We start from the raw sequence: 11,768 nt of genomic DNA, 5'->3' as shown, positions 1-11,768 counted from the left end.
GAGGCAGGGCTATTCGGGGCCGATTTTTCATCGTGCGGTGTCGTGTTATAGAGCTGGGGCAAGCACACCGGCAGCCACAATCTCCGAGTGGCGCAAGCCAGTCGAGTTTGCAGGGTATCCACAACGAGTATGCTTGAAATGTATTTGCATGCCATGGGGGAGGTGCTATGGAAACGCGTCTCTTGAATATTCAGCGTGGATATCTTGGAAACCCGACTGGCTTGCGGCACTGGAGGACAGGAATTGCGTTTGAGAGATCCGAGGCAATGTACAAATCACAAAATAAATAGAAAAAGTTAAAATAACAGAAAAGAAACATAAAAGAGCAGAGCTGAAATAAAGTCCTGGGCAACTAGCCAAGCTTTACACAACTTTCTAAGCTGGGTCAGCCGCTCTGACTCCCTGAGTATCAAGGTGTAGTGCATTCCTATAATATGGGTCCACAAGATGAGAAGCTTCTTTATGGTACCCACAAATTTCAATTTATGTGGTGCTCCTGAAAGTAATTCATTGGATGAATGCGACTGTCTCACTGGACAGTAAACATTTAAAAGAGATGAAAGAAGAGTGAGGCCTAAGTCATGAACTGACTTCAAAACCAGCCACAAAGGAGGCTCCGGATTTTGTAGGATGTAGAGCGGCCATGTTGGACCCGTTCTTGCTGAATCGGAAGCCTACAGAAGCAGGGTTCAGTCAAAGCGCAGCATTTTCACCAGAATGTATGGAGTGATTTTGTGGCATCCTTATGTTAACTGATGCCAAAGGTTATCCAAGTGTCAAGGGAGTTCTGTTATAAGGTGAATAAGATGATATGTTTCTCCAAGCCCCTTGTCGATGTAGCTGAAGGTTGAATGTCAAAGAGAAGCCACCACCATTGGAATGCTAATTATGTGGATTACAACTACAACAATGCAGGAAGTAAGAAAGCACTAATTGGTATTCAGAGAGTTAAGGAAGAGGGGGAGGGTTCACCTTATAAAAGTATTGGTGAAACACTTGTTTTCTTAGCATTCAGACAGAGGAATCCAGAACCAGTGGGTTTTGCATCTCTACCAGCAGATGGAGATGGAGCAAATCTCACATCACAGTATATATACCCCTGCAGTGACATCAGCCCGCCAGTATTCTCCGTCTCCAGCAGATGGTGGACGTGCATCTCCCTACTGGGGATCGCTTTCAAGTTTTGAAGGAGAAAAGAAGGAAATTAATTTGCCCCGCTCCCCTGTGGTGATACCTTATGGTTCCTCCCTCAGTTGAGAATTCCTGAGGTGATTTCCGTGGTCCCCCAGATGAATGCAGGTCCGGTGCGACCGGGTGTGCATACCGTGCATTTGCACAGGGCGGCACACCTGGGGGAGGTGGCGAGCCGGTGGCAGCAGGAGAGGCCACGGGGCCACCAGCAGCCGAAGAAGGAGAAAGGTAAAAGCCACCAGTGCTCAAGCCGCTGGTGGCAGTCGAAGAAGTCCATCTCTATTCGCATGTGCGCATGCAGTTTCCACTCTCTCCTCCAATCAGGAAGGCCCGTGAGAGAAAGATGGGGGGGGGGCGCAAGAGAAGGACGCTTGGCACGATGGCTTGCCTAGGGCTGCTGAGCCCCTCGCATCAGCACTGAATCGGGGCAGGGGAGGGTGGCAGCATGGAAATTGTTTGCACAGGGCATGGGGCAGCATAATCGCTAGCACCGGCCCTGGATGAATGCCTTGGTCTGGGAGCAAGAAGCCAAGTGTGGCAGTGAAGGTTGTTTGCCCTCTTCCCCTACAGCCGGAGACCGATCTTGCACTCAGCCGGGGTAATTTAAATAAAAAAAATTTGTGAAGAGAAGGGGAGTTGAGTAGGTGTTTCTCCCCCCTCTCCGGTCTCCGGGCTTGGCAAGCGATCCAACAGGCCTTCAGGTAACAGAAGGCAGCCTGGCGAATTGAGCAGCCCTTGTGGCTAGGCCCTGCTCCAAGGCTCGTCTACTTTGCCATGTGCTAAGCCACGGTAGCATTTTCGTGCGTTTTTTTGTGCGCCGCAGATTGCCCTCTTCAGTTCTGTCGGATTGTGCTTGTGTACCTTTGGTGTGCGGCCCATTGTGCGTTTAGTGGTGTGCCTAGTTGGGCGCTTAGGTGCCAAGTTGTGCGTTGCACGTGCTTTTTATGTGCTTTATCTGAGCGTCCTGGGGAGCTCAGTTTCGGGCACTTATTTAGGCACAGTGTTGTGCTCCTAATTTTTTTTTTTTTTTTTAAATATAAACGTTTATTGACCATAACAACACGCCACATACTGTCTCAAAATCCGTACAATTCACATTTTATAACTGTATAATTATACCCCGCCCCACCCTCCCTCCCCGTCTCTCCAGATGATACCACCATACAATATAAAATACAATAAATAGGAAGAAAATATTAAACAATACTATAGCTTGTTGTCTGCTTCCATGGCGTTATAAGAGGATACTCTATTCATCCTGATGAGCTCTGATCCTGTAACCACCTGCTCAAGGGCTTCCACACTGTCTGTCCTGTCGCACTGCAGTAAGATGGGCCATGCGGTAGTGAGGATGAAGTCTATGGATCACCGCCAATAAAGAGGGAGGGTCAGGTTGCTTCCAAGCTTTTGCCAGTTCGCATCGTGTGGCTACATATACTTGTGTCAAATCCCTCTATTGGGAGGTTTAACAGAGTATGTTTGGGTTCCTGTATCACACACCCCCTCCCCCCCCAACATGTTGGCCAGCCAACTACGAATCTTTTTCCAGAAAGGAACCATCCTGGGACAATACCCCCAGAAATGTACATAGGAGCCTATTTGGCTGTAATTCCTCCAACATTTATCTGTTGTGCTAGGAAACATCGCATGTAATTTAACCGGGGTCAAGTGCCAACGGTATAATAGTTTATAACAGTGTTCCTGTATAGCCACAGAGATAGAGCTTTTCGCTATCTTATAAAACACTAAATCCCAGCCGTCCTCACTTAGTATGTCCTCTAAATCCTGAGACCATGCTTCGATGTGCAAAGAAGCGTATGACGAATGAACATTAAGGATAGTGTAAATCTTCGATGTGACACCTCTAATTTTATCAGAGTATTCACAATATATTTCAAACAACGATTTAGATAAACGCAAAAATTCTTGGTATCCTGCAGCTCTTTTAAAAAGTGGCGGACCTGTGCGAAACTCAAAAAATCCTGCTTGCAATCCTGATATGTTCCTTTAAAATCAGCCGGGGTCACCTTAATTTCTTAGGTTCAGAACTTTTTGCCAGTTGCTCTATACTTCTATGCCTTTCTATGCGTTCACCCGGCCCATACCTTGTTATTCCCTGTTTAATGTATTTCCAAGCTTTTGTTATAATGTAAACCGATGTGATGTACACACTAACACCGGCATATAAAAAACTTTAAATAAATAAATAGTGCGCTCCTTCCAAAGGTGTCCTGTGCAGAAAATACCATGGCCAGCCCATTTGGAGAAGGCACGCGATTCTGTTCCCACCGAAAAACAGGTATTATGAAACAGATAAGAAAGTTGAAAGTATAGAAAGGGGCCCACCAATTTAGCCTTCCATTAATTCCAGACTTTAAGTGTGGTCCCCAACGCTAACGGCATAAAGTCCACTGGTCTCCAGGTCTGTTTGGGCTGCCACGGAAGTGCCTGCAGCGGCATTACCCCTATCATTGCTTGCTCCAGACAAACCCATTGTTTAATGTCAATCCGATTATAAGCAACCACCAATGCCCGGAGTTGTGCTGCCCCAAAAAACCATAACAAGTTAGGGACACCCCCTCCATCACTTTTTTTTGGGAAGAAATAAGACAGCTCTAGCAATGTGTGGTGGTCTTTTTTTCCAAATGTAGCCTAAAATCTTCTGCCACATCTTTAAAATAGCTGCAGAAACGTGAATGGGGATAGTGGGAAAAAAATACAATAAGCGAGGCAAGACATTCATCTTTATAACCGCTATACGACCCATCCAGGAAACGTGTTCTCTACTCCAGTTATTAAGGTATTTCTCAATTTTCCTCCAAAGTGGGACATAATTAAGTTTAAACAGCTCAGATAAATTGGAGCCAATCTGAACTCCCGGTATTTAATTGATTTTTTAGCCCATCGAAACGGAAAGGTTTCTGTTATGCGAGCTATCCCTTGACTTGGAAGATTTATATTTAAAAGCTCAGATTTGTCATAATTCACTTTGAAGCCAGCTACTCTGTGAAAACAATCTAACTTGCCCACCACCTCCACCAGCGAGTCATAAGGCTTTGTGAGGGTGAATAAAAGATCGTCTGCGAAGAGTGATAATTTGTAGTGTGTGTCTGGTAGCGCCACTCAGAGAACATGCTCTGACCTACGTACCCCGGCTGCAAATGGCTCCAGAAAAAGAGCAAACAACATTGGAGACAGTGAGCAGCCTTGTTGAGTTCCACGTTGTATATTGAAACTAGGGCCATAGCCGCCATTTACCTTCACCCTGGCTTTAGGCGAATTAAATAACTTGGACACCCATTGCTGAAAAAACCTCCCAAAACACATGTTCTGCAACACTTTAAACAAGAATGGCCAATGGACAAGTCAAAGGCCTTTTCGGCATCTATAGCTAGCAACACAGAGGGAATTTGATTACATTTAACCCAGTCCACAATGTCAACCACCTTTCGGATATTATAACTTGCCACCCGAGCGGGTATGAAGCCTACTTGGTCGTTATGAATTGAGGTAGGCAATACAGCCTTTGGTCTCTCCGCAAGGATTCTCGCCAGTAGCTTGTGGTCTATATTAATCATGGATATAGGTCTATAGGACCTACAGATAACAGGATCCCTCCCCGGCTTTGCTAAAAATGTAATTCCTGTTACATTGGCATGATTCGCTAGGGAATTGTTTTCCCTCAAGGAGTTAAACATAGCGGTCAAAGGTGCAGAAATTATATGGGCAAAATTTTTGTAATAAGCCCCCGACAGGCAAGTGATCATAACATGATCAAATTTAAGCTAATAACTGGAAGGGGGACAATAAGGGGCGGATTTTCAGAGCCCTGCTCGCCTAAATCCGCCCAAAACCGGGCGGATTTAGGCGAGCAGGGCCCTGCGCGCCGGTGAGCCTATTTTACATAGGCCTACCGGCGCGCGCAGAGCCCCGGGACTCACGTAAGTCCCGGGGTTTTCGGAGGGGGGCGTGTCGGGGGCGGGACCGAGCGCAGCGGCGTTTTCGGGGCGTGTCGGGAGCGTTCCGGGGGCGGGCTCGGGGGCGTGGCTACGGCCCGGGGTGGTCCGGGGGCGTGGCCGCACCCTCCGGACCCGCCCCCAGGTTGCGTCCCGGCGCGCTAGCGGCCCGCTGGCGCGCGGGGATTTACTTCTCCCTCCAGGAGGCGTAAATCCCCCGACAAAGGTAAGGATGGGGTTTAGACAGGGCCGGGCGGGTGGGTTAGGTAGAGGAAGGGAGGGGAAGGTGAGGGGAGGGCATTAGAGGATTCCCTCCGAGGCCGCTCCGATTTCGGAGCGGCCTTGGAGGGAATGGAGGTAGGCTGCGCGGCTCGGCGCGCGCCGGCTATACAAAATCGATAGCCTTGCGCACGCCGATCCCGGATTTTAGCGGATACGCGCGGCTCCGCGCGTATCTACTAAAATCCAGCGTACTTTTGTTGGCGCCTGGAGCGCCAACAAAAGTACGCCTATTCGCGGTATTTGAAAATCTACCCCTAAGTAAATCTGCAGCTCTAATACTAAACTTTCAAAAGGGAAACTTTGATAAATTGAGGAAAATAGAAAAAACTGAAAGGTGCAGCTGCAAAGGTTGAAAGTGTTCAACAGGCTTGGACATTGTTTAAAAATACAATCCTAGAGGCGCCTTCCTTCCACACATTAAGAAAGGTGGAAGGAAGGTAAAATGATTACCGTCATGGTTAAAAAAGAGGTGAACAAGACTATTTTAGCCAAAAAAAATCCTCTGGCAACAAATTCCAGAGTTTAATTATGCGTTGAATGAAGAAGAACTTTCTCTGATTCGTTTTAAATGTGCCACATGCTAACTTCATGAAGTGCCCTCTAGTCTTTCTATTAGCCGAAAGAAGATACGTGGTTTCAGAACTGTGCAAGCAGCCTGTCTTGCGAGCTTTAAACCCTGTTTCACCTCAGAACTAAAGTCCGGCCTGCTGTATGTTTGGAATGTAGTAAGCTATCCTGAGGAAGGTGAAGCTATTTAAGCTGAGTTCAATTTTGGAATCTCATTTCGGGGAGGCTATAAAGGTAATGAGGTCCATATTCAGTCACTGTCTGGATAGCAAATTTACCAGGTCATCCTTTAAAATGCGTTAGGGCCTTATGGCACCATAAAAGCCTCTAGCACACGTATATCGCACGCTCTATGTGATAATTAGCATGCCCCCACACAGATACCCACCCCTATTACAGTGACCTTCTTTGCATGCAATTTGCAAGAAGATAGCCAGCCGCGATAAAATAACTACACCTCTCTGGTGTGCGTTAGATGTGCGGTGAGAGGCCCGGGACCCTAACGCTGGTCTTGAGGCTCCCACCGTACATTTAAAGAGGCAGGGGAAAAATAAAAGTATTAAAAAAAAAAAACAACACACGGCCAAACGGTGAGGTTGAGCGGGGGTCATTGCTAACCCCCATTTCAACCCGGGGCCGTCAATCTCCTAAACTAAAAATAAATTTAAAAGTGTGCACGTGGTGGCCTTCCCCCTAGCCCCCCCCCCCCCCCCCCCCCGAAAGAGCAAGGCCTCCTCCCACCTCTCGCCGGCCCCCCTTTGAGACCCCTCTTAACTTGTAATGGTTCCCACGTTGGGGATGGGTGCGGCCTTGCTCTATTGGGGGGCGGGGAAGGGGCCTTCTTTCAGTGGACCGGTGGGAGGGGGGGCCTTCCTCCATAGGGGGGCCAGGGGGAGGCCGCTGCCGCATGCATACCTTTAACTTTATTTTTAAGTTTCGTGGAGTCGGGGCCGCCTCTGCTGGCGGCCCCGGGTTGAAATGGACCGCCATCACTGACGCCTTCCCATTTGGGTGCAGGTAATTCTTTTGGCCAGTGGCCCTTTAAGATGATGGCAGTCCAGTGAGATTGGGGGCCGCCATTGTGTTACAGGGCCGCTCACTGCATTCTTTTGTGTCGTGGTGTTTGGCCGCAACACAAAAGACCGTGCCATAGCGCCGCGATGTGTTTTGGGGGAGGGGGCCCCACTGTCGCGGCTACATCCCCCTGTGATTAGTGGAATGCCTCCTGCAAAGACACATCACAGTTTGATGAATCTAGGCCTTAGCCAGATAAACCTATCCAGCTATCTTTGGAGATATATTCAATAGTGCAGCTGCACTATCTTAAAAGTTAGCTGACTATCTTTAGGATAGTTCTTTGGCCCAACCAGACTTAGTCAGCTAAGTCATTCAGCTAACTCTGTATATTGGGGGGGGGGTCCCACTGAACTACCAATGCTTTTTGTTTATTCATGAGGGGGAGGGGGAGGGAGGGGGAGGAACCATACTCCAATCGATTTTGGGGTTCTATTGGAGTGGGGGGTAGTCACAGCCCATATGATTTCAGAAAGGGAGGTGGGGGAGCAATTTATTTTGTGAAGACGGGTTGGGAGTAGGGGGTGTCGGTCGCCAAGCCCGGAGTCATTCTTTTTTTTTTTTTTATACATTTGGCTGTCGGGGACACCTGGAGTGGCAGCCTTGAGTTGAGCCAGGGGTCAGCTGTGACCCCCGCTCAACTTCTTTTTGCCACGGTACTATTCTATTTTTGGCAGCAGCCCTTTAAGGCGATATTGGTCCCTTGAGGATGGAGCTGCCATTGCGCCTAAAGGGCCGTTAGCCGCGTTGTTTTGTTCCGCTGTGTTTTGCCAAGAGATCAAACAACGCACCATACAGCAGCGATATTTTTTCGGGAAGGGGTCCACTATCGTGGTGCCTTCCTCCTGCGATAGCGGGGCCCCTCCCACGAAAAAAACGTCATGGTTTAGTGGCTCTACCTGCAAGTGCCCAAACATTTATTTAGATGGGTAACTTTTAAGTTATCCGTCTAAATTCTTCTGAATATTGACCTCAGTATGTCTGGAATTATTTTACAGGATTGGATATTGTATATAGCTATTATTGTGTACACGTGATATGCTTTACCTAGGGAGGGTAAAGTACTTTTTATGGGCAGACTTTATCTGGAATGTTCACAGCGAACCAAGCCTTGGGACTACGACTCTCATGTGCTGAAAGCATTTATATCAGCTTCTACAATGGTTGACTTATAAGAGTTAGAGAGAATCCTCCAAGAACCCTTGTTTTCTATAAAGTTTGTAACTTGATCCAAGCCTGCTCAGCTTGACGAGCCTGTCTCTTCAGAATGCAAAGGTTCTCGGAAAACCTTGGGGCACTCCTCCCCCATTTAATATCCTTCTTCTTCAATGGGCACAATTTCTCGACAAGAGCAGTTAACTCAAAATCCCAACACATCAATTACTCCTTCAATGTTAAGTCACAAAACCTATTTTGAAAAACTTCCAGTTCCTCTGAAAACTTGATTAAATCCATAGCAGCAAAATCTTTAATTGACTTAAAGGAACAATTAGATGAAAAGAAAAATCTCTTCCCCTTTAATACCATATTAAAAGAGACAATAAAATGATCTGACCAAAGGACTTGGGACTTGATAAACAGACTATTGGAATCTACAGGCACAAAGATCAAATCCAGTGTGTTGTGATTCCGGCAGTTGTGCGGTCTCCCCTCCACCAGAGGACCCCAGTGAGCTCGGCTCTGAACTATTCTCCAACATTCTCTGGCTCCTGTCCTAAGTCTGTGCTTCAGCCTCCGTGCCAGCAGGGGACCTCCAGGAGCTCTCTTCCCTGGCTATCCCAGCTCTCCTTGCCTGCCTGTGCCACACCTAGACTCCTGCCCTACTTAATCCAAACTGTTCTTCCCTTCGTTGCTTCAGCATCAAGTCCTTCTTGGTTCCCTACTTTAGCCTCCTCTGCCTTGCGGCTTTCTCAAGCCATTCCTAGCTTTGTCTCGTGGCCTCTGGGAATTCTGATGCCAGCCTTGCCTTTGTCTTGCCTTGTGGCCATCTGGCCTTCTGTTCTAAGCCTTGTTCTGTGGCCTGTGGGCCTTCTGACTCTTCCTTGCCTTGTGGCCTGCCCTAAGCCTAGGCCTGAGATTCCCAGGTCTCTCCTATGATACTAGGCCTCTCTCTCGGGCCGATACAATAAAGCGCAGCCGATACGTAAAGCGCGGCCGCGGTTGCCCGTTTTTTAACCCGCTTTGGACGCACGTTTTGAGCGCGTAAGACAGACACGCGATTCAGTATCGGCTTTTACGCGTCCTTAGCGCTTGCCGAAAAAGACGCGTATCCATTACCGCCCGCCGCATGTATATGATATGTTAATGATCAGATTAGCTATTCCCCCCGATACAGTAACGTGCGCCCAAATTATCACCTTCTTAGCCAGCTTATTTACCGCGTCTTTAACCTCAATATTTACCGCCTACCCTGACCCTGGCATTAGTGTGGTGTTCAGTCAGCTTCGTACCGGACAGCGCCATGGACAACATGCATATATTGGCTCTGGCGATATTTTTCATTCGGTTGAGAAGCAGAGCGAGAAATGCTCGAAATGTTCGGCAGATTGGAGAGGCCAACAAGGGAGCCCAGCAGCAAGACCGGAGAACCCAGCAGCAAGACTGGAGGAGGTATGTGTTCTGTTTGGGTTCAACTGTACCATCCATCTCTGGGCGTCTCTGAAGCTCCGGACAAGGACGCCTCTACGGACGCCCGAGAGATGGGAGCCATGCCAGGGTTCAACTGTACCATCCATCTCTGGGCATCTCAGAGGCTCCGGACATGGACACCTCTACAGATGCTGGAGAGATGGAAATCACCCAAACAGAAGAGGAGCACATGGAATACAAAGAGAAAATCTACAAAACAGAAGAGGAGCACATGGAATACAAAGGGAAATCACCCAAATAGAAGAGGAGCATATGGAATACAACGAGAAAATCTACAAAACAGAAAAGGAGCACATGGAATACAAAGCGAAAATCTACAAAACAGAAAAGGAGCACATGGAATACAAAGGTAATTTGTTAACTATGTTCCATCTATCCCCTTTCTCTCCTTTTATTTTAGTTTGTCAGGTTCGCTGTTTTCAAGCCTCCTACCTTTGCCTTTCGGTTGTCCACCTCCCCATCCCCTGTTAATTGTACTTTCCATCTTTTGTTATTATGTAAACCGATATGATGTGTACTTTAATGTCGGTATAGAAAAGCTGTTAAATAATAAAATAAAATAAAAACACCCAAGCAGAAGAGGATCACATGGAATACAAAGGGAAAATCAACCAGATAGACAGAAGCACAGACGTCCGTACAGGCAGCAGAGCATTTCAGTCATGGACGTCCGGAAAGAGGCAGGAACATCCATGAATGGAAGCCGCGGCCTTGGACGTCCGGCCAGGTGATCAAGGCAGCGGCCATGGATGTTGGAAGGCAGCGGGGCCTCCGATCATGGATGCCCGGATACAGGTGGGAAGGTCCATAAACGGAAGCCCCGATCTTGGACAGCCGGCCGGGTGCTCAAGGCAGCGGCCATGGACGTTGGAAGGCAGTGGGGCCTCCGATCATGGACGCCCGGATACAGGAGAGAAGGTCTATGAACGGAAGCCCCGACCTTGGACGTCCGGCCGGGCGTCCGGACATGGAAGGTTGAGGGTGGCCTCCGAACAAGAGGACGTCCGGATGCTCAGGGCAGTGGCCCCGGTGTCCATGGGGGGTCTGTAGAAAAGAACCATCCACTTACCTGGTGGAATGACATTTGAAATGACAGGTACCAGCACACCCAAGATACTGTATAGGCGCTGTATACCGCTCTATCAGTAAAATGGATTGCGAACGCCTACCACTTCATTGATGCGCTTTGGACACTCGTTTGCCGCGGCTTGCATTTGCGTCTAATTTGAATACTGAATCGAGTGGCTTGTGAACCAAAATGTGCGCGCGTCAAATGAGCAGGCGCCCGGCACTGTCGCACTTTTTCTTACGCGTCCGTACTGTATCGGCCCGTCTGTTCCCTGACTTGGCCTAGCCCTGAGACTCCCTAGGTCTCTTCGCCTTGCCTATGCAGCCTTTGGGCTTTCTTGTTCTATGTTCTTTATAGTCCTCGACCTGGTTTGTCCTGTCTTGTCCTAATCCTTGTTTCTAGAGTTCCACTTCCACGCTTGCTTGCACTCAGATCCTGTCTGTTCCAGCGTTCCAGTTCCACGTATACCTGCAGTCACTCCATTTTTACCTATACCCAGATCCAGTCTGCTCCTGGTGTTCCAGTCCATGCTTACCTGCACTCAGATCCTGTCTGTTCCAGTTCCATATATACCCTCATTCACTCTTCTCTTACCAACACTCAGTTCTAGTCTGTTCCTGTGGTTATCTGCACTCTGATCCTGTCTGTTCCAGTTCCATATATACCCTCATTCACTCTTCTCTTACCAACACTCAGTTCCAGTCTGTTCCTGTGGTTACCTGCACTCTGATCCTGTCTGTTCCAGTGTTCCAGTTCCAGATATATCCTCATTCACTCTACTCTTACCAACACTCAGTTCCAGTCTGTTCCTGTGGTTACCTGCACTCAGCTTCAGAGCTCCATTCCAGCCTCACCAGACTGCCCACACTTAGCCTCCAGCCTTGCGTCACTCCAGGAGGTGATGTCTACAACATCCCCTCTATAGCTGCCCTTCACTACACAGAGTATTCCATAAGAACATGCCATACTGGGTCAGACCA

At 48.2% G+C, this 11,768-nt stretch overlaps 1 protein-coding gene across 4 annotated transcripts in view; it reads left to right on the top strand.

Annotated features, from left to right (window-relative positions):
- The window catches only part of XDH (xanthine dehydrogenase), a 153,223-nt gene that overhangs the window by 17,068 nt on the left and 124,387 nt on the right, over positions 1-11,768 (top strand). Inside the window, exon 1 of one of the 4 annotated variants that reach the window (XM_029593029.1) lies at positions 1,218-1,419. The exons of the other annotated variants lie outside the window; for them this stretch is intronic. Within the exon in view, the coding sequence (XP_029448889.1) occupies positions 1,294-1,419 (126 nt within the window). The 5' untranslated portion in view covers positions 1,218-1,293. Of the gene's footprint in view, positions 1-1,217; positions 1,420-11,768 lie in introns of those variants that run through there. 4 annotated transcript variants of the gene reach the window in all.

The sequence above is a fragment of the Rhinatrema bivittatum genome, chromosome 3, assembly GCF_901001135.1.
Source record: "Rhinatrema bivittatum chromosome 3, aRhiBiv1.1, whole genome shotgun sequence".
Lineage (NCBI taxonomy): Eukaryota > Metazoa > Chordata > Amphibia > Gymnophiona > Rhinatrematidae > Rhinatrema > Rhinatrema bivittatum.
The sequence above is the reverse complement of the archived record's forward strand: the minus strand, read 5'-3'. Positions and strand labels throughout refer to the sequence as shown.